The sequence below is a fragment of the Hyperolius riggenbachi genome, chromosome 6 (assembly GCF_040937935.1).
Source record: "Hyperolius riggenbachi isolate aHypRig1 chromosome 6, aHypRig1.pri, whole genome shotgun sequence".
Lineage (NCBI taxonomy): Eukaryota > Metazoa > Chordata > Amphibia > Anura > Hyperoliidae > Hyperolius > Hyperolius riggenbachi.
The window spans coordinates 55,119,384-55,142,588 of record NC_090651.1 but is presented as its reverse complement, the minus strand read 5'-3'; the positions used below and the strand labels follow the sequence as shown (position 1 = coordinate 55,142,588).

General features: G+C 44.5%; 1 protein-coding gene across 1 annotated transcript in view; it reads left to right on the top strand.

The window, feature by feature from the left end:
• Window positions 1-20,279, top strand: part of AK4 (adenylate kinase 4) — a 108,913-nt gene extending 88,634 nt beyond the window's left edge. The window contains exons 4-6 of the mRNA XM_068239304.1: window positions 139-311; window positions 12,247-12,365; window positions 15,706-20,279. Coding sequence (XP_068095405.1) covers window positions 139-311; window positions 12,247-12,365; window positions 15,706-15,844 — 431 coding nt within the window. The 3' untranslated portion in view covers window positions 15,845-20,279. The remainder of the gene's footprint in view (window positions 1-138; window positions 312-12,246; window positions 12,366-15,705) is intronic.
• Window positions 20,280-23,205: the final 2,926 nt, after the last annotated feature.

Genomic DNA, 23,205 nt, shown 5'->3' with positions numbered 1-23,205 from the left:
AAAATGATAAGGTAAAACTTTACAATGGACATATATTGATAGAAGCAGAAAAATGAATGGATGTTAGCTATAGTAGATACGCTTTTTCCAGGCCACAGAACACATCTCTAATATTGTTTTGTTTTGTTTTGGCTGTAGGTTTCCCCAGGACCCTTGTCCAGGCAGAGACACTGGATACGATGTGTGAGCTGGACTTAGTAATAACTTTAAACATTCCTTTTGAGACGCTGAAAGATCGCCTGAACACGAGGTGGATTCACCCGCCCAGTGGACGAGTCTACAACCTGGAATTCACGCCCCCTAATGTGCCTGTGAGACCCTATAATGAAGTCCTTGAGATTCAGTGTGATTTGTATTGTTGTATGTTGTTGGGAGTTTACAGCGAACAGCACGAGGTATTTCCGCAGAGTAAATATCCTCATAGGTTTCAGTAGACTATGTGAATGCAGATGCAGAGCCAAATACGGTGTGGTATTTAGCAGGGCTGTTCAGTCTGAGACATTTTTGGGTCAAGGAGTTGGAGTCCAAAAACAATATCTACAGACTCCTAATAGAGGGAAATTGTAATTAAAAATACAGCAAGTTCAAATGTCCTATTTCACAATAAAAAGTAGTCAGAATGACGTTCCTCTCTGCTGTAAGAATAAAGCCCAGTCCATAGTTGTGTTCCTAGTGTGACGTTCAGCTGTTTCAGCAAAGCAACATAATTTGATACCCGCAGCAACATCAGAAAGTGCCTTCATGGCACCGTCTGATGTCCACACTGAAGGGTTGCGCGGCTATGGGCCCTGGCGACACACTGCTGTATGCATTTCAGTGCGTTGTGCTATACTAGGCATTTACAAAGTCCAGCCCGGGGGCCAAATGTCGAGCCATTTCTGGTTGCCCCTGATGCTGTCTACAGACACTGATTAGCAGCTGCCACTATGCCAGCAACAGTAACAGACTGATTAGCAGCTGCCACTATGCCAGCAGCAGTAACAGCCATTGATTAGCAGCTGCCACTATGCCAGCAGCAGAAACAGCCACTGATTAGCAGCCCCCACTATGCCAGCAGCAGTAACAGACACTGATTAGGAGCCCCCACTATGCCAGCAGCAGTAACAGCCACTGATTAGCAGCCCCCACTATGCCAGCTGCAGTAACAGCCACTGATTAGCAGCTGCCACTATGCCAGCAGCAGTAACAGCCACTGATTAGCAGTTGCCACTATCCCAGCAGCAGTAACAGCCACTGATTAGCAGCTGCCACTGTGCCAGCAGCAGTAACAGCCACCGGTTAGCAGCCCCCACTGTGCCAGCAGCAGTAACAGTCACTGATTAGCAGCTGCCACTTTGCCAGCAGCAGTAACAGCCACTGATTAGCAGTTGCCACTATGCCAGCAGCAGTAACAGCCTCTGATTAGCAGCTGCCACTGTGCCAGCAGCAGTAACAGCCACTGATTAGCAGCCCCCACTGTGCCAGCAGCAGTAACAGCCACTGATTAGCAGCTGCCACTATGCCAGCAGCAGTAACAGCCACTGATTAGCAGCCCCCACTATGCCAGCAGCAAGAACAGCCACTGATTAGCAGTTGCCACTATGCCAGCAGCAGTAACAGCCACTGATTAGCAGCTGCCACTATGCCAGCAGCAGTAACAGTCACTGATTAGCAGTTGCTACTATGCCAGCAGCAGTAAGCCACTGATTAGCAGCTGCCACTGTGCCAGCAGCAGTAACAGCCACTGATTAGCAGCCCCCACTGTGCCAGCAGCAGTAACAGCCACTGATTAGCAGCCCCCAGTATGCCAGCAACAGTAACAGCCACTGATTAGCAGCTGCTACTGTGCTTACTGCACAGAGTATATGGGTTATTTCCGTAAAAATAATTTGGCAAAATGTTAGACATAGTGTACCTAACGGCAATCAGCAAAAATTGGGTTTAATTTTTGTTAGTTCGGCCCCCCTATCACTCCCAAGAACGGAGTTATGGCTGTAATGATCCATTCAGCTGTCTGCACAGGCAGACAGCTGTTTGACCATTCCTTAAGTCTGAGGGCTGCAGGTCTCTGGAAAAGAGACCTGTCTTTACTTTGCAAGTTTCAGACTTGCTCTGTCACTGAGGAATTTGCATACACTTGTCATGCAAATTGCCTAGCTGCCTCCTTTGAAGGCTTGCAGTATAAATACCATGTTCTCCCAGGATCCTTTGCTGGTCATGATGGTTTGTTCCTGCTAAACATTCCTGGAGTGTCAGCCCTGCTATTGTTTGCTAAAGATTATCTTAGAGTATTCCTAGGGACTGCACTAGGCATCCCTTCTAGTGCAGTCAGGTTGTATTACTTGTATTGCCTTGTTCTGTTTCTCTGCCTCGATTGTCTTGTCGCCAGCGGCGGTCGACAGGAAATCGTTCTGTCTGTCTGGGAGTGTAGGCCAGAGCTGCGGTTGCTGCTGGCTGCTCCATCTGTCTGGATTGCATTCGCCCTAGTGGTAGTGGCAGTGCTTCCTTCTGTATTCTGCCTTAGGGGTGCTAACCAGAGCAGCGGTTGCTACTGGTAGCCCCATCTGTTTGTCTGTCTGGATCGCATCCGCTCTAGTGGTAGCAGCGGTGGTTCCTTCTATATTCTGCCTTAGGGGTGCTAGTCAGAGCAGCGGTTGCTACTGGTAGCCCCATCTGTCTGTCTGTCTTGTCTGGTACGAACGCTTGCTGTAGGCTCGGTGAGGTATCCGTTTAGCAAGTGTTCGCGTTCTCTATTTCGTGTTTGTGTACTTTGGTTAGTTAGGGTGGCACGCTTATCACTGGACGCCTAACACGCGGTGATCGTGCTTAAACGCGTTCGCTGTTGCGAATGAGTGCGGTGTTCCCGTTTAGCTAGCGTTTGTTATTTTCCTTGATGTTCTTATTGTTGTTGCTTGCTGTGCCTTTTGCTACTCTCGTGCTCTGTCCTGCTCAGTCTTGTGTCTGTTGGCAATCGCCAGTCTGGCGATTGCATTCATACTTTGTTTCTGCTGATGCGTGTTCACCGTTGCTGGGTGGCGACTAGATTGGTGGACGCACATTCATTCTGTCCCTGTGCTCTTTCTTTATACTTGTGCTCGGTCTAGTTCAGTCTTTTGTCACTATTGGCAATCGCTACACTTGCGATTGCGTTCCCACTTCATTTCCGTTGTTGTGCGTTCACCGTTGCTAGGTGGCGACTAGATTGGTGGACACACATACATTCTATCTCTGTGCTTACTCAGTCTTGTTTCCCTGTTGGCAATCGTTATCTCTTGCGATTGCGTTCTCACTTGGTTTCTGCTGTTGTGTGTTCACCGTCGCTGGGTGGCGACTAGATTGGTGGACATACATACATTCCTTCTCTGTGCTTACTCAGTCTTGTTTCGCTGTTAGCAATCGTCATCTCTTACGATTGCGTTCTCACTTGGTTTCCGCTGTTGTGTGTTCGCCGTCGCTGGGTGGCGACTAGATTGGTGGACATACATACATTCCTTCTCTGTGCTTATTCAGTCTTGTGTCGCTGTAAGCAATCGCCATCTCTTGCGATTGCTTTCCCACTTGGTCTTCACTGTTGTGTGTTCATCGTCGCTGGGTGGCGACTAGATTGGTGGACACACATACATCCTGTCTCTGTGCTCTCTCTCTTTAAGGGCTATCTTGCCCTGCATTGCTTCCCCTCGTACAATTCCTATCTGGCATCTGTGGCAGTACAGAGGGGTTGTTCCTCTGTTCTCCACAGCTCCATCTGCCGGCAGGAATTCCCCTCTACAGGTGCATAGCACCATTGCTGGGTTCTCTCCGATTATACACTTGTGGAGGATTTCCGCAGTGTCAGCGCGCATCCTGTGCGCTGACCACGGAAATAATTACACAATCGTTACAATGGCCCTTGGCCTAAAAAGGTTGGCCACCCCTTTGCTTTTGCATTTAGTGTAACTGAATGGGATCAGCAATGCCGTGGCCAGCAACGCAGGAGCCATGTGTCGTGTGGCCTCCTGCATTGCTGGCCAACACACAAGTGTGTGCAGGCCCTAAATAAAATCTTACTGTTTTTTTGTTGTTGTTGTTGAAACTGTTCTATACAGTAATATAGTAAAGTGTCATTTAGCTAGTCAGTAGTTCTGTGATTAAATGAAAGAACTAACAATAGTGTTAGTTATTGAAGACATCGGTAGTTTGGGTTCAGCACCAGCAGGAGCTGGAGTGGGTCAGGTTAGGGTTTGGCACAGGGCAAGTGGTAAAGTTTGGCCATATAAAGGGAAAGGGTCAAATTATTGAGGAAACCCTAAACCAGTATTGTGAGGCCTAATGGCTATCATTCATAAACCTGTTGTCGGTAAAGAGAATCTGTGCGGGAAATCACCACTGTCGGTGTTTTAGACTTCTGGCTGCTCATTCATAAAAATGTATCCAGGTGCGGTAGCAGTGCGTAGATTCCCTGAACTAGGCTGGCGGTAGGCTTGCGGAAGCACAGAAAGCAGCCGAGTTGATACATTTCTCCGTGTTCCGCACTACTGCAGCTGCCTGAGGGGTCTGTGTCTCCATTCACTTAACACTGTTATCGCCACATCAGAGGGAGTGGTACTTCACCGCTTGCTCTAATCTTTATAAATTAACATTTTGTTACATTTTTTTATGATAATCACTGCACAAGGCGGAGATTTATCGCTCTGCTCGGTAAGGTCAGCTTTTCATGCAGAAGGAGCCTTTATGAATGCTGAATTTGCTACGTGGTCGGTAAAGTCAGCTGTTTTAAGCATTTCCGCATGCGGAAATGCTTTATGAATGATAGCCATTGACTCCCAATATCTGGCACCTAAATAAATGTGGATTAAATTTTCTATAAATTTCCTAAATACAAGAAGACACTTTCTCTTGATCAAACGCAAAGATTAGATATTTAAAACGTGACTTAAAAACATATGGATCATCATCAGATCTTAATAGATTAAAGCAGAGTTTGCAATATCCGGCACAGGCTGGGATCGCTTGATGACAGAAACATGTGCTTGCCGTTTGCTCAAGCAAGCAACTGACAGAGCAGAAACCTCCCCTGTAAATACTTACCGAGCCTCCAGTGACGTCTTGTAGCCTCTCTGCACTCCTAGCGGCTTTCTGGCGTCCTCCGTACACGGCGCCAGGACGTCGCTAGGAGCTGCAGAACGGCTACAAGACGTTGCTGGAAGCTTGGTAAGTATTTCAATGCCACCGAGCCTACCCAAGTCCCCATGCCCCCCCCACCCCCAAAAAAAACCAACAGTCCCCATTATCCTTCAGGCATGCCGGTTAGTTGAGACTTCCAATTATCTCAGTTCCAGATATCAGGGGCTTTGCTGTACATGGGTAGGTTGTTCAACCAGAAAACGGGTACAACATTAGCCCGTACTCTTATGCTGGGAATACTCCATACGTTTTTACCCCCAATAGATGGGTTCGATAGATAATTTCCGACATTCCTGCCGATCGGCCAATTGGCTCGATTTCTCATAGAAGCGAATGGAAAGAGATAAGAAAAACAAGCGGAAGATAAGAGAATTGAGTGGAAAAAAATGATTAGGTGGAAAATCAAGCGGAAAAAACGGATCGTGTGTACCCAGCATAACATATCTCATATGATCCAGAGAAAGGTGAAAATGCTCTTACAGGGCTTGGACCAATAAGCCCTAAAGGGGAAAAAATCCCTCCCGACTTCAGATGACATTGAGATAAAATAGCCAATTCACCCCTGCAGGAATTACCCAGCAATTATAGCCATGGGTGTTTTTCTTTTAAACATGACACCTATCCGCACAGTTTGAAGATTAGTAAACATATGCCATGCTTGTGAAGCTTGTCCTAGAACTACAGTTCCTAAGCTGCTCTTGGGCTTGTCGTTTGCAAGCCACTGAAGAGGTAGTAACAGTAAGGATAGCGATTGGCTGTATGTTGTCTGCAAGTGTCCTCACACTGTAGGCTATACTTGACAAATAAGCATCTAGGGAGAACTCTGCAGGCTGTCTGGGTATAGATCTAATTTTGATGAATGTGGTTCATGTTTTTCCTGTTGAAAGAACCACAATGTTAGCAGTGCCATCTGCAGCCGAATCAGAGAACTGCAGCCAAACACTTGGGGCTTGATTTACTTAGCTGTGAGATTGCAGTCTATTGTAAGTCTTTTACAACTGGGAACATCAGGCTGAATGTGATCACATCTAGCCCACCAAAGATGGGTCCGTGATGTGTTGAAATTGTGACACCTGTGGCTTTCTGTGAAATCAGAACTGCACCAGCGGTCACTGAAATCAGTAAGGTTATGGCCCTCAGATGGGCTGCAATGGGTATGCACACAACCACCTGCATTCTTCCAAACTTTTTGAGATAAGAAAGAGGGACACTAAAGCCACGCCCCTAATCACACCCTTGCCACACCTTTAATAATGCCCCTGGCACAGTCTAGTCACGCCCCTAGTCTTGCATGCCATAAAGATTTCATAAGAAAAATATGTTGTTTTATAATTCAAAACACTCCTTTCTATCCTGGTTCATTATCCTTTATATTAACATTAGAAAACAAGAAATGTATAAAGTGAAAGAGGAACTGCAGCAAAAAGGGGAAAAAATTAATACATTGCAAAGTGAGAAGTTACAAAATAAGAGAGATCAAGAAATGATTGATATTCACCATGTAATTTGTTCATATTGTTTGATCCACAACCAGCCTGCACGTAATCATCTTTACTTCTGGCAGACGTGAAAAAAAACAGACAGCGCCAATTGCTATTATCTATAACAACACCCCCTAACATTGCAATAGGCTAAAAGGTTGTTTTTTTTTCTAGCTATACATAATCATAGAGGGAGATAGTGGTTGCTTGGCAGTTGGAAACAGCTTTGATTTTCCACAGTGCAACAAGGCTCACAGACAGCAAACTGTCAGGACCATGGTCCTGACATCACACTGTGGGAGGGGTTTTACCACAATATCAGCCATACAAACTCCCCTGATGATCTATTAAAAAAGAAAAAAAAAAGGTAATGATTTCTCATGGGAAAGGGGGTATCAGCTACTGATTGGGATGAAGTTCTATTCTTGGTTACAGTTCCTCTTTAAATAATGTGAATAAAGTTAAGAGTCAATTTAAACACGTTTTCAGCAGAAAAACACTTATATTTATATAAATCTGTACATCAGTCCTGGAAGAGGTACAATTGAAGAAGGAGAGTGATTTGGTTCCCAAAAGGGACTGTCCCTCTGAAAAAAATGTACAGTTGGTAGCTATGCACCCGTGGCAATAGCAAATCAGGCCCTTTATGTAGATGTATACTCTATGGTGGTTCCGATGTTTATTGACCTCCATCAGGTTTTCACTTGTGACCTCAAATCTCTGAGGACTGGGAGGAAAATATAAAGAGTTTGTTTAATCTGGCTCAGGTTCAACATATATAAAAGTCTTTTAAATTGTAACCACTAACCCATCTAACTTCAGGGTTATCTGTGGTTGTATATTAGCCTTTCAATGTTTGTGTTTTAAGGACTTCTTAACCTAAAGCACCTGGTTATGTTATGTGGGGAATTATTGACCTCTACCTTTGTACAGAGGGCGGGGCCTTATGCTATGTAGCGTAACATTTTAATGTTGCCAGTTTGCACTACAAACACCCAATGTAGTTCTTGTATTTTTTAGTACAGTGTAGAGCAGTGTTTCTCAAACCTGTCCTCGTGACAACTCCAATGGTGCATGTTTTGCAGGCAACCTCACTTATGCACAGGTGGGGTAATTAGTATCTCAGCTACATGGAATCCACCTAGCTGAGGCACTAATTACACCACCTGTGCATAGGTGAGGTTGCCTGCAAACATGTGTTGTTGGGGAGTCACGAGGACAGGTTTGAGAAACACTGGTATAGAGTGTAAATTCATTTCTGACTTGGGAGTCCCTAAAGAGCTAAGGGATCCACACGCTGTCCAGTTTAAGGGATAAACAGGGTCATTGTTTAGGAGCACCGGCCATTTTTTAATTCCTGGAATGTGACTAGTAGAAAGTGAGAAACTGTTGCCACTTGGGAGCATTTATAGAGCTGCAGCTGATATACCATAAGTAGGAGTAAGAGTAAAGTGAACTGAGCTCCCTTGCTCCTCTGTTGGTCAGTAAAGCCATTTATTATATTGAAGGCCAATAGGGAGGCTTAAAAAAGGTCACAGGGCGGGGACTTCCTCCTGACACTGGGGGAAGGGAACTTACTCCTGACTTTTTAAGTAGTACTTCTAAGTCTAGAATAAAAAGTCTATGTCAGAGTTTTCAGCAAATTCAGTACTTTAGAATCAGAATCAGAATCAATTTATTTTTCGCCAAGTAAGTTTGCACCTACAAGGAATTTGTCTTGGCAGTTGCTTAACAAACACAAACAAAAACAATACAAGGACAGGCAGTGTGAATATTACAAGTTAAGGACATTATAAGTATAGTGGCAGTAAGCAATGTGAGAATTGTTCATGTTTAGTTCTGTGCTGATTACTTTCAGTCCTAGCAGCTCTAACGTGGTTCAGCATTAACCACTTCTCTACCACAGGGTTTTTCACCTAAAAACCACAGCAATTTTAACATTTCAGGGAGGCAAGGGTTAATGGGCTTAATGGGGGTATAATTTATTTTAAAAAACCCTCACTGATGCTGATCACTCACTAATGCTGTATTGGTTATCTGAGATCCTCTCACGAGTGATCTCAGTAACTGTAACAGCATAGTGACTGATTCAATGTTTACACACATTCTGAATGAATGAGCACTGTCATTGGCTTTGGCAGTGCTCATTCAAACTTGTAAGCACTTTGATTGGCTGACCAGCGGGTGCCGAACGCGGCCGCGCATCCGCGTGCACGCGATCGCGCACGCGAACGCTCACAGCGGGAAAACAAACAGGAGTTGCCTATCTACGCCCCTGTGCCCCAGGTGAATTTTAAAGGGGCGTAGATAAGCGTGGCAAGGGTTGCTAAGTGGTTAAGTATGGCTACCGCTTGAGGAAAAAAACTGTTCCTGTGTCTAGAGGTTTTGGTAGCAATTGACCGGAATCTTACTCCTGAAGGCATGTGCTGGAAGATGGAGTGAGCTGGGTGAGAGGGGTCAGAGGCAATTTTGGTTGCTCTCTTTCTGCACCTGGTAGTATAAAGATCCTGCAGGGAAGGTAAGCTACAGCCAATTATCCTTTCCGCTGATCGGATGATGCGCTGCAGCCTCCCCTTTTCTAATGCTGAGCAGGAGCTGAACCATACAGTCATAGATGATGTTATGGTGGATTTGATGATTGCAGTGTAGAACTGCACCATTAGATTTTGAGGTAGGCCAAACTTTTTCAGCTGCCGTAGATGGTACATTCTCTGTTGTGCTTTCTTGACAATAGTGGCAGTGTTGTTGTCCCATTTTAAGTCGTTTGAGATCATGGACCCAAGAAACTTGAATGACTCCACTTGGGTTATTGTGGATCCATTTATGGTTAAGGGGAGGTGCTGGGGGGGGGGAGATCTCCTAAAGTCTATTATCATCTCCATGGTTTTCTATATGTTCAGTTTGTATTGCCCAAGTTTACTTCAGACAGTGTAATAGTAGGTAAAACAAAGGCATCAACAACATTAAAATACACTAAAAACAGTTTAAAAGGCTCCAGGTAGGAAGACAAAATTGGTCTATTTTCAAAATCTGTTTTAAGGTGCCCATTAACAGTACAATTATTTAATCAGATGCTATCTTTCAACACGATTTTTACAATTGAATTGTATAGAAAAGTATTCGGCCCCCTTGAAGTTTTCCACATTTTCTCATATTACTGCCACAAACATGATTTAATTTTATTGGAATTCCACATGTAAGACCAACACAAAGTGGTGTACACATGAGAAGTGGAACGAAAATCATACATGATTCCAAACATTTTTTACAAATAAATAACTGCAAAGTGGTGTGTGCATAATTATTCGGCCCCCTTTGATCTGAGTGCAGTCAGTTGCCTATAGACATTGCCTGATGAGTGCTAATGACTAAATAGAGTGCACCTGTGTGTAATCTAATGTCAGTACAAATACAGCTGCTCTGTGAGGGCCTCAGAAGTTGTCTAAGACAATATTGGGAGCAACAACACCGTGAAGTCCAAAGAACACCAGACAGGTCAGGGATCAAGTTATTGAGAAATTTAAAGCAGGCTTAGGGTACAAAAAGATTTCCAAAGCCTTGAACATCCCACGGAGCACTGTTCAAGCGATCATTCAGAAATGGAAGGAGTATGGCACAACTGTAAACCTACCAAGACAAGGCCATCCACCTAAACTCACAGGCCGAACAAGGAGAGCGCTGATCAGAAATGCAGTCAAGAGGCTCATGGTGACTCTGGACGAGCTGCAGAGATCTACAGCTCAGGTGGGAGACTCTGTCCATAGGACAACTATTAGTCATGCACTGCACAAAGTTGGCCTTTATGGAAGAGTGGCAAGAAGAAAGGCATTGTTAACAGAAAGCATAAAAAGTCCCGTTTGCAGTTTGCCACAAGCCATGTGGGGGACACAGCAGCTATGTGGAAGAAGGTGCTCTGGTCAGATGAGACCAAAATGGAACTTTTTGGCCAAAATGCAAAACGCTATGTGTGGCAGAAAACTAAGACTGCACATCACTCAGAACACACCATCCCCACTGTCAAATATGGTGGTGGCAGCATCATGCTCGGGGGGTGCATCTCTTCAGCAGGGACAGGGAAGCTGGTCAGAGTTAATGGGAAGATGGATGGAGCCAAATACAGGGCAAACTTGGAAGAAAACCTCTTGGAGACTGCAAAAGACTTGAGACTGGGGCAGAGGTTCACCTTCCAGCAGGACAATGACCCTAAACATAAAGCCAGGGCAACAATGGAATGGTTTAAAACAAAACATATCTGTGTGTTAGAATGGCCCAGTCAAAGTCCAGATCTAAATCCAATCGAGAATCTGTGGCAAGATCTGAAAACTGCTGTTCACAAATGCTGTCCATCTAATCTGACTGAGCTGGAGCTGTTTTGCAAAGAAGAATGGGCAATGATTTCAGTCTCTAGATGTGCAAAGCTGGTAGAGAGATACCCTAAAAGACTGGCAGCTGTAATTGCAGCAAAAGGTGGTTCTACAAAGTATTGACTCAGGGGGCCGAATAATTATGCACACCCCACTTTGCAGTTATTTATTTGTAAAAAATGTTTGGAATGATGTATGATTTTCGATCCACTTCTCACATGTACACCACTTTGTATTGGTCTTTCACGTGGAATTCCAATAAAATTGATGCATGTTTGTGGCAGTAATGTGACAAAATGTGGAAACCGTCAAGGGGGCTGAATACTTTTGCAACCCACTGTGTGTGTGTGTGTATATATATATATATATATATATATATATATATATATATATATATATATATATATATATATATATATATATATATATATATATATATATATATATATATATATATATATATATATATATACACACATACACACACACACACACACACACACACACAGCTACACACACACACACACACACACACACACACACACACACACACACACACACACACACACACACACACACACACACAGAACAAACACACTCTCTCTCCTTCCCTTGGTGTCCTACACAGGCTAGCTGTAATCGTACTGGCAGCAGGAGGGGTGGCGCTACATCCTGTCTGCCTGTGCTCCTCCCCTCCTTATATACTGCTTGTAAGAATAACTACAGAGGTGATAACTTAAGGACTGGAGTGATAAGAACACTTTCCCTGTGAAAACGTATCACTGCATGTCAATAAGGCAAACTTCTTTAGTGAATTAACACTTAAAGTACTGATTGATGTGTGATGATAAGTTTTCACTTGCCTTATTATCACTAGTATGATTTTACTGAATTGTGGCCAAAGCCTATTGTCCACCCTTGGTAGAGCGGTGTCATTCCATGGTTCCTGATACTACAGAGAGCAATTTCTTAACCCGCCTGATTGCCTTTGAGGTAACCCACGTTTGTGAGTATCGCTCTAATTCAGTTGTCATCTATGCGTGTTCAGTACATACTGCACTATATTGGGCTCTCAGTCGCCCTCTTTTGTTTTTAAAAGTTTACTTTAGGGTCATTTTAATTTGCTGCACATTTGTCTAATTAATCTCATTGCCACTGTTCGCATTTGATTTTTGTTTGAAAACTCACTTAAAAATTCAGCATTGGGGACCCAAAAGAAATCTTAAAGCTGTCTGTTTATTTTTTACGTTGAATTTCAGGGTATTGATGACATCACAGGGGAGCCTTTAGTCCAGCGAGAGGACGATAAGCCGGACGCAGTTGTTGCCAGGTTGCGCCAGTACAAAGATGTTGCCAAACCAGTCATAGAACGATACAAGTGAGTATTACAGCTACTTATATTGTCTGCTTAACTCATTTGGGACGGGAGCCTCTGGCTTTTTTTATTTTTACACTTCCTGGTGACTGTGATTGGTTCAGGTCAGGAGCTAATGAAAACAGCCCTTGACCGATAGGAGGAAGCTCAAGCCGAGTTTACTCCTTCCAGGAGCAACGATCGGTGTGGATTCTACTTACTGTGGTCCCGAACCAGTTAATGCTCCTGGCCTGGAGGGCTAGATCCATGCCAGTGTTTAGGATGGACTGAGAAATGGAGAAATGTGTTCTATCTGATGAACCACGCCATTCCTGATTCAGACCATCAATAAATTTGAGCTGTGCCAAAAAACTGTGAGGATGTCGGCCCATGAGGACTAGAGTTCGACATGTGAACTAGCAATGCATTAACCCAGCCCCGAACTGTTCCTCAAGGGATAGAGTCCCGATCCCTGACAAACCACAATTCCCATACATGTATACAAGGCTTTAGGCTGCTTACACACCAAGACATTACAGGCGCACGTTAGTGCGCCTGTAACGCTCCCCCAACGCACAGCAATGTAACACAAGTGGGCTGTTCACACAGCCCACGTTGCGTTACATGTAACGCTGCACGTTCTGTGCAAAGTGCAGCATGCTACAGCGTTGGAGCGGCTATAGCCGCGTTAGACTGTTTGCACATGCGCAGTGGGGGGCGGAGGAGGTGGGGAGAGCCAGCTACAGTAGCCGCGCACATGGCTACTTAATATTCACTGCACTGGCGGGCGCTGATTGGCCGGCGGGACCACGTGATGTGGAGTGTCTCGCTCCGCATCACGTGGTCCCGCTGGCCAATCAGCGCCACTCTGGGAGACATTATAGGACTCGAGCCGCCTAACGCGGCTCACTCTACCGTCGGCTCTTGCAGCACCATACGTTGTGTTAGGTGCACGTTATGCGACCTTAACGTGCCACCTAATGCAACGTCTTGGTGTGCAAGAAGCCTTAGTGTTTGTTCGAAGCCCTACTGATGTGCTACATTACTGAAGCCTTATATTTTGGAAATGCATTTTTTTTTTGTAAACAGAGCCTGCTCTCATACTGCCCCTACACTTTGGAACTCCCTGCCACACCCACTCAGGACATCTCCATCCCTGGAAGCATTAAAGTCCAAACTGAAAAGCCACCTGTTCAGTCTGTCATTTATGAAAACCTGACTATTTTCTCTGTTACACAGTCCAGCCTGCAACCCTGTTTTGGTCTTAGACATATCTATGCACTTTGAGTCCTATGGGAGAAAAGCACATTATTATTATTATTACTGTAATTGTTTCTTGTGAAGACTGAAGACAAGCCAGCACAGAGACTGACCGAGTTCTGTCTTGTCATGGCCACTAGAGGGAGTTAGTGCAGTATGGTCTCATGGATCAGTGAATCAGCTTCTTACATAACATCACAGCACAAGGAATCTCTGTGTGCTCTCTACAGGCCTGACTCATTCCTCCTGATAGCATGTCAGACATAAAGGGTTCAGTATAAAGGTGCCCATTAACAGTGCAATCTCCCAAATGATTGGACAACATCGATCGGATGTTGTCAATTGTGCCAATTGATAACGAACGATCGATGTATCGATAGTTCAGTCGATCTTTTTAACGGAATGATCCCACTGATTGGATCATATTTACAGCTGCAGGCAAGCAAGGAGTTTTGAATCTGAAAAGTTCCATTGCAAAGATAATACTTATTGTTATTATTTATTTATAAAGCGTTAACATGTTCCGTGGCGCTATAAGAAACAAACATGGAGTACATAATAATACAGACTGTCATGCACTCACCTCGGCAGTGATCCCGCGAAGGATCTGGCGTTTCTGTCCACCGGCGCAGCATCCCCAGCACCCCTGTAGATGTGCGTTCCCACATGCACTGACAGTTCCCCAGGGCGAGTGCACTACGGCACCAGCCAGGACTAATCAGTTACTTGATTGTTGTGGCAGCCTGAGGGCTTCTGGGATCAGTTGTCCATCCTGATTGGTCTGCAGACAATTCCGAATACATACTAGGGAACAAGACGTGCAAAACATGGTCCTACGGACAACCCTGAGGTAGTACTAAAAAATAAGAAATACTTTCTTCACAATAAAAACATTGATAAAAACATATCTGTATCGGTCATGCAGGAGGTACAAATAACCCATATGTAGTTTACATATAGGGTGACACAGACTTCAGCAAGGACCCAAACACACGTATGCGTTATTTGGACCTCCTGCATGACCGATGCAATATACATTTATTATTTTCAGTACAACCACAGGGTTGTCTGTAGGACCATGTTTTGCACATCCTGATTTGGGCCAATCCCAATAAAGCTGCCCCTTTCCCATTCACCGCATCAGTGATAGCATTAGTTGCTTAAAGGAAACATCAGGCTAAAAAAACGTAAAATCAGCTTTACTCAGCTGGGACTTTCTCCAGTCCCTTGCAGCCGACTGTCCCACGCTCACCGCTCCGCTCTCCGCCGCTGTCCCGGGCTCCCCGCACGGTGCATATGCCGACCTCAAGGTCGTCCTTACTGCACCTGCGGGAAGCGCCGCTGTCAATCATGGCCACGTTGTCCGCACTGCGCAGGCGCAGAACTACTGTGCCTGCGCAGTACGCTGCGGACAATTGGTGAGCAATAATGACAGTGAAAAATGTAACACAATTATCAAAACGCATAACAAATTCCAAGACACAAAAGGGGGAGAGAGCCCTGTCCTTGCACATATAATTTACAATAAAGTAAATCTGTAAGAAAAAGAGCCCCTGGGGGAACTTACCTCGAGAGGGAGAGGGAATCCTCTGCATCCTAATGAGGCTTCCCCTGTCCTCCTCCACTCCAGCTCTGTCAGCTGCTGAAAATCCGCCGGGGCTCCGGGACCATAACAATCCTGTAAGAGCCTTGCACATCGGATCCTTTCTACTGTGCAGGAGCTGACACCGCTCTCCTGTGCAGTAGAGTGGATCTAATTGGGCTCAGACTTTTCCGCCTGAGCTTGAAGGAAAGCCGCTACTGCGCCTGCACGAGGCTCTCACAGGATTGTTATGACTCTGGAGCCTGGCATCTGTTGATGGACTTTCGTCAGCTGATGGCGCCGGAACATAGGAGGAAAGGGGAAAGCCTCTGGATCCTAAATAGGCGTTCCCCTTTCCTCCTCTGTCTCAGCGCCGTCAGCTACGAGGCAAGCACCCCCCAGGGGCTCTTTTTTTTTTTTTCTTACAGATTTATTTTAATCAACCTGATTGTTTTAGAGTTTGCCATGTTCAAGTTTAATTGAATTGAGCTGTAAAGTCTTCATTTCCCCCTGTGTTGGCAGGAGTAAAGGCATTCTCCACACCTTCTCAGGAACAGAAACCAACAAAATCTGGCCGTACATCTACACGCTGATGAGCACTAAGATCGCCCCGGTACACCCAGAGGACACCAGCCAGGCCTTCCGTCCTGAAGAGTCCTAAGACCTCGTCTATTTATTGGTCTCCGTGTGCCGTATCCATGTGGTGCTCTGTTCTCACTATATATAAAAGCTGTATATGGTATTTTGTTTTATATATATATATATTTTCCCCCTTTTTGAAAGCTTTAAAGAGAATCTGTATTGTTAAAATCGCACAAAAGTAAACATACCAGTGTGTTAGGGGACATCTCCTATTACCCTCTGTCACAATTTCGCCGCTCCTCGCCGCATTAAAAGTGGTTAAAAACAGTTTTAAAAAGTTTGTTTATAAACAAACAAAATGGCCACCAAAACAGGAAGTAGGTTGATGTACAGTATGTCCACACATAGAAAATACATTCATACACAAGCAGGCTGCATACACCCTTCCTTTTGAATCTCAAGAGATCATTTGTGTGTTTCTTTCTCTCTGCAGCTATCTTCCACTGAAGTGTCAGGCTGTTTCTTCCTGCAGAGTGCAGACAGCTCTGCCTGTATGTAATTCCTCAGTATGTGAAAGCCAAGCCAGCTCAGAGGAGGATTTATCCAGCTTGTAAAAGATAAGAGAGAAGAGAGAAGCTGCCCTAATCTAAATAATACACAGGCAGTGTGCAGAGAGGGGCCTAGAGGGGGGAGATGCATCACAGAACGACAACACTGAAGAACTTGGCAGCCTTCCAGACACAGGCTGACAAGTCTGACAAGAGAGACATAAGTTGATTTATTACAGAGACAGTGATAGTATAAAGTGCTGCAGTTAGCCAGAACACATTAGAATAGCGTTTGGAACTTGTAGGATGATAAAAAACAGGATGCAATTTTTGTTACGGAGTCTCTTTAAGCACTTATTTTGAGAAAGTGTTTTTAATTTGTTCTGTGATGCAGAGATGTGTGTTTTTTTTGTCAACCAATGAAGTCTACTGATTGAGCACAAATTTACTTTATAACTGTCACTTGTGCCTGTCAATTGAACCCCAACCTAAGGGAAAAACAAAAATGGGTAGTTTGTAAAGGGGTTAGATCATTTTCAGTTTTTATTGCTATTTTGGGGCCATTTTCAATTCCCTTCTCTGAGGCCTTTGTGGACCTTTATTAGGTTAAAGGGGAACTGAAGTTAGAGGTATACGGAGGCTGCCATATTTATTTCCTTTTAATCAATACCAGTTGCTTGGCAGCCCGCTGATCCTCTGCCTCTAATACTATTAGCCATAGCCCCTGATCAAGCATGCAGCAGATCAGGTGTTTCTGACTTTAAAGTCAGATCTGACAAGACTAGCTGCATGCTTGTTTCTGGTGTTATTCAGATACTACTGCAGAGAAATAGACCAGCAGGGCTGCCAGGCAACTGGTATTGATTAAAAGGGAATAAATATGGCAGCCTCCATATACCTCTTACTTCAGTTCCCCTTTAAAGGACACCTGAACCGAGCAAGGCTTCCTAAGCTGAGCACAGAAGTATGCTCATGCTGGATCCACATACGTATGTGTGTCGTCCATTCCCCCCCTCCCCCCCCCCCCCCCCACCCCGATCCCTGTAGTCACTCCTTGAAAAATCTGACTTTTGGATAAAATTAAATCTCTAGACAGGAAGAGGCTGGCTTGTGGCGATGTTCCTTCTTCTTCCCTCCTCTTCCCCGCCCCATACACAGGTAACCGCAGGAATCCAGTCACTTCCTTCTTGACTGTAGGCAAAGGTCAGATTTTTCACGATGCGATTAGAGAGGAACAGACAACGCAGAAAGGTATGTAGATCCTACATGACCAGACCTCTGTGCTTACCTTATTTAGCTTTGCTCCGGGTCAGGTGTCCTTTAAAGATTAACATTAATGGTTTTGGGGGCAAGAAGTCACAGACAGCAATAAAACCTTGATGGGGATTCCAACGCCTCATCAATTTACAAAAAAAAGGTTTTATTTGTTCTCGATAGGAACAGCAATACAAATCTCAAACAAGGTTCTAACCTCTTTCTATACTATCCAAAAATACAATATTATTTTCCCTAGAGTCAAGGTTTAGGGGGTCAGTCCACCCAAGATGGATCATTCACCTGTATCTCTTGGAAACTCTAGTGCTGTAAATCCCCAGAATGCGCTATGTAGAGCTTTATGAAAATCTTCAGCAGAGAGAGAGAGAGAGAGACGTTTTCTTAAACTAAAAGTCCAGCTAAAAAACTTGTTTTTATTATTATTTTTAGAGTTTTGGATATTGCATCGAGAACGTTAAATCTGTTTATCGGTTTTTATTTATGTTAGTTTCCCTATGTGGGAAAGTGTGTTGTCTTTTTCTACAGGATTTGAGTTCCACAGGTTTGTGGAACTGGTTGCCACCAAGACAGGAGTTGGGGGTTCAGTCTCAAATGGGAACTCTTCTTCCATTATCAAAGTCGGGCTTCCCATCGGACCGGAGTAAAGAAATCTCAGTAAGGATGCAGACAGCAATAAAAAGCTGAACAAGGTTGTAATAGTACCCTTCTCTATATGGGGCCAAACTTAGGGCAATAGAAACAAACTGCACAACTCTGCATGGGGTCCGTTTACAGGAAAAGAATGTGTACTGGGGTCCCACATTAATAAGCAAGTCAGAGTGTTTTGACAATGCTTCCTCTTCCCTACTCTCCCCTGACTAGGCTCTGACATCAGCAGTGGTGCAGCCTTGTTGTGTGACTTTACTGGGGGGAGGATATGTGATGGGACTGGTAAGTAAGGCAGCCAGGAAGAGAGTTTAATTGTATTAATTAAAGGACAACGGAAGTGAGAAGAAAATGGAGACTGCCATATGTATTTCCATTTAAACATTACCAGATGCCTGGCAGCCCTGCTGGTCTATTTGGCTGCAGTAGTATCTGGATCTCACCAGAAACAAGCATGTGGCTAATCTTGTCAGATCTCAGAAACATAAACTGCATATGCTTGTTCAGGGGCCATGGCTAAATGTATTAAAGGCAAAGGATTAGCAGGGCAGCCAGGTAACAGGTATTCTATAAAAGGAAATAAATATGGCTCTCAGTTCAGTTGTCCTTTAAAGCTTAGATCAGTTTTTAAAAGCAATACTGGATGGAATGAGGGGCCTAGTTTCAAATCTTGTAGCTGGAGTTTCAAAGAGATTACGGAGAATTATTCGGCTTGCTAATGTCTAAAACTGAAATATTGGTGGACTGACATTTTACGTGTACTTGTCACCTACAAACACTAGAGGCTGCCCTTTTATAGTCTGGGACAGTAGTGATCGAATGAAATCATTAGGATCTAGTGATGTTCCAATGTCATTTCTGGCCCCAGTTCTTTGAAATGTTGGCGTAGCCCACAAAAGGCAGAGGTTCTGGCTCCTGTGTATGTGTTGATGATCAGTGATCCTGAGCAGAACTCTTGCCTTTCAATAGCAAACACCATTTAAATACTAAAGGAAACCAGAGCTCTACATTATAAGAACCGATACTTACCCGCTGCTTCCTCCTGCAGCATAAACATGCAAGTCCCTCGCGTCCTCCCACGGTCTGCTGTTCAGCTGCGATCAGCCCTGGTAATAGGTTCAGTCGGGTCAATATGCGCAGAAAACCCAGACTGAGCCCGACTGAGCCTGTTACTGGGGCTGATCGCGGCTGAACGGCAAGCCGCTGGAGAACGGCAAAGGACTCGTGTGCAGGAAGCACCAGGTAAGTATTGGTTCTTCTTTTAGCTTGAGCTCTGGTACACTTAAATTCAGGTCAGGTTTCCAGTATCACTTATGTTCTACAACGATCTCCATTCTCGAAGACCCTTGGGCCTCGTTCACAGTGGTGCAGTGTAACGGTCACTTTGTAAAGCAGCTTACCACACTGCAATGTGCAATCACCTATGCGGCGTTCATAGCGTGGCAGGTGCGTTACAGTATAACGGGTTGCGGTATGGTTATGCATTGAATGCAGTGTGTTACCAGTAAACACACGTGTTAACAGTAAAAGTGAAGCATACTTTTCATTGACTGTATGCTTCACTGTACCCGACATAACACGCCGATAACATTCAGCGCCGCTTTCCCGACCGGTTGCTGCTGTCAGAGGGAGCACAACACAATGGCCACTGTGATTGTGGCCTAAGTCAGGCTATAGTGCTTCATGGCATAGAACCCAGTGCATAAAATGGTAGCCAGCACCCTGTAGATGTGACAGGTGCACTTTTGTTGTGTTGCTATGACTTTTGTTATCCGTTGGCGTTTCGTTCAATATTTTCTGGTGTATTAGTGGGGGAAAAAATGTGCGAGAAATGTATTTTTATTTTTAAACAGGATAAACATGATATATATATTACAGTCCAAAGATGTTGGTATAAAATCAGAGTTTAATCAGATGAATTGCTGGGTAACGTGTTCTACATTATAGGGAGATGCACACCCCGCTGCTAGAATAATATCATGAGACTGCGCATTGTTCTGTCATTATTATCATATCATCAGCTACAATTAAAATATACATTTTTAACTCGTGTTTTTTTTTTTATTTTGTTTTCGCCATCATTGTGCATTAGCATGTGTGTAATATACATGCGGATGCATTTTACCATAAACGTCTGTGTCACTAATACAAACATGATCACGCGTGTGCAGATGGCAGATCACATGTGAACATGAAGATATACATAGGCTGATGTATATTCATGTATGTGATCCAGTGGATCTCTACACACTTCAGTGTTATTATATTCATTTATTACATTCCTGGTGTTTTGAATCAGGATGATACCATTTATTGGCTAACTTGGAGATGAGTAAACAGTGAGCTTTCGGCTTATAAAAAGCCCTCGTCGGACTGGTTCCTGACCAAAACGGAAAAACACAGCTTATACAGTGTATTCGGCCCACAGCTTATCAAAGTATTCGGCCCCCTTGATGTTTTCCGCATTTTGTCACATTACTGCCAAAAACCTGAATAAATGTTATTGGAATTCCATGTGAAAGACCAATACAAAGTGGTGTACACGTGAGAAGTGGAACAAAAATCATACATGATTCCAAACATTTTTTTACAAATAAATAACTGCAAAGTGGGGTGTGTGTAATTATTCAGCCCCCTGAGTCAATACTTTGTAGAACCACATTTTGCTGCAATTACAGCTGCCAGTCTTTTAGGGTATGTCTCTACCAGCTTTGTACATTTAGAGACTGAAATCTTTGTCCATTCTTCTTTGCAAAACAGCTCCAGCTCAGTGATGGGCGTGGCCATGACATTGTATGGGCGGAGCTAACGTAATGATGTAACAGCGAGGCATAGGAAAGCAGTGTTTACGCCATGATGTGGACAAACAAGACTTTGCATCATGGGTGAGCAGAAACTGTGTGATGCTAATAGTATACCGTAACCACAAAGCAGCAAACATAGCCATCTATGACCATTAAATAATAAATGCAGTAACAGTTACCCCGGACACCAGAAAATAAACGCAATGGGCAACATATCAGCACAAAATAAACGCAATGCGGGCAACATGTCAGTATAAAATAAATGCAATGCGGGCAAACATGTCAGTACAAAATAAACGCAATGCGGGCAAACATTTCACCAGAAAATTAACGCAATGCGGGCAAACATTTCCCCAGAACATAAACGCAATGCGGGCAAACATTTCACCAGAAAGTAAACGCAATGCGGGCAAACATTTCACCAGAAAGTAAACGCAATGCGGGCAAACATTTCACTAGAAAGTAAACGCAATGCGGGCAAACATTTCACTAGAAAGTAAACGCAATGCGGGCAAACATTTCACTAGAAAGTAAACGCAATGCGGGCAAACATTTCACTAGAAAGTAAACGCAATGCGGGCAAACATTTCCCCAGAAAAGAAACGCAATGCGGGCAAACATGTCAGTACAAAATAAACGCAATGCGGGCAAACATTTCACCAGAAAATTACTGCAATGCGGGCAAACATTTCACCAGAAAATAAACGCAATGCGGGCAAACTTTTCACCAGAAAATAAACGCAATGCGGGCAAACATTTCCCCAGAAAAGAAACGCAATGCGGGCAAACATTTCCCCAGAAAAGAAACGCAATGCGGGCAAACATTTCACTAGAAAGTAAACGCAATGCGGGCAAACATTTCACCAGAAAAGAAACGCAATGCGGGCAAACATTTCACCAGAACGTAAACACAATGCGGGCAAACATTTCACTAGAAAGTAAACACAATGCGGGCAAACATTTCACTAGAAAGTAAACGCAATGCGGGCAAACATTTCCCCTAGAAAAGAAACGCAATGCAGGCAAACATTTCACCAGAAAAGAAATGCAATGCGGGCAAACATTTCACCAGAAAACAAATGCAATGCGGGCAAACATTTCCCCAGAAAATAAACGTAATGCGGGCAAACATTTCACTAGAAAAGAAACGCAATGCGGGCAAACATTTCACCAGAAAATTAAGGCAATGCGGGCAAACATTTCCCCAGAAAAGAAACGCAATGTGGGCAAACATTTCCCCAGAAAATAAACGTAATGCGGGCAAACATTTCACTAGAAAAGAAACGCAATGCGGGCAAACATTTCACCTGGAAAAGAAAGCATTTACTCACCTGTCAGAAGTCACCGGCCTCTGGCGCGCTCCTCCCGGGACCACCTTCCTCCTGCTCGTCTCCCGCGCTGACGGGGCTACGGCAAGATGGCGCCCGAAGCCCTGTACTGGAGACACAAATAGTCTCCAGTACAGGGCTTCGGCAGCCATCTTGCCGTAGCCCTGCTCGCCTGCCAGTGTCAAAACACCGGAAGAAGCAGGAGGCTGGAGCGGGGCTGCGGGCAATAAACTGGCACAGCGTCTATAGACGCCGCTGCCAGTTCATGAGGATAGAGTGGCCAGAGTCCTGAGGCCAGGACGTCCCGCTGCTGAAAGCGGGACGTTTCCCGGGACCTCATGCAGCTTGGGACAGCGGACCCCGAATCCGGGACGCGTCTCGGGCAATACGGGACGTCTGGTCACTCTACCCACATGGCTTGTGGCAAACTGCAAACGGGACTTCTTATGCTTTTCTGTTAACAATGCCTTTCTTCTTGCCACTCTTCCATAAAGGCCAACTTTATGCAGTGCACGACTAATAGTTGTTCTATGGACAGAGTCTCCCACCTGAGCTGTAGATCTCTGCAGCTCGTGCAGAGTCACCATGGGCCTCTTGACTGCATTTCTGATCAGCGCTCTCCTTGTTCGGCCTGTGAGTTTAGGTGGACGGCCTTGTCCTGGTAGGTTTACAGTTGTGCCATACTCCTTCCATTTCTGAATGATCGCTTGAACAGTGCTCCGTGGGATGTTCAAGCCTTTGGAAATCTTTTTGTAGCCTAAGCCTGCTTTAAATTTCTCAATAACTTTATCCCTGACTTCTCTGGTGTGTTCTTTGGACTTCATGGTGTTGTTGCTCCCA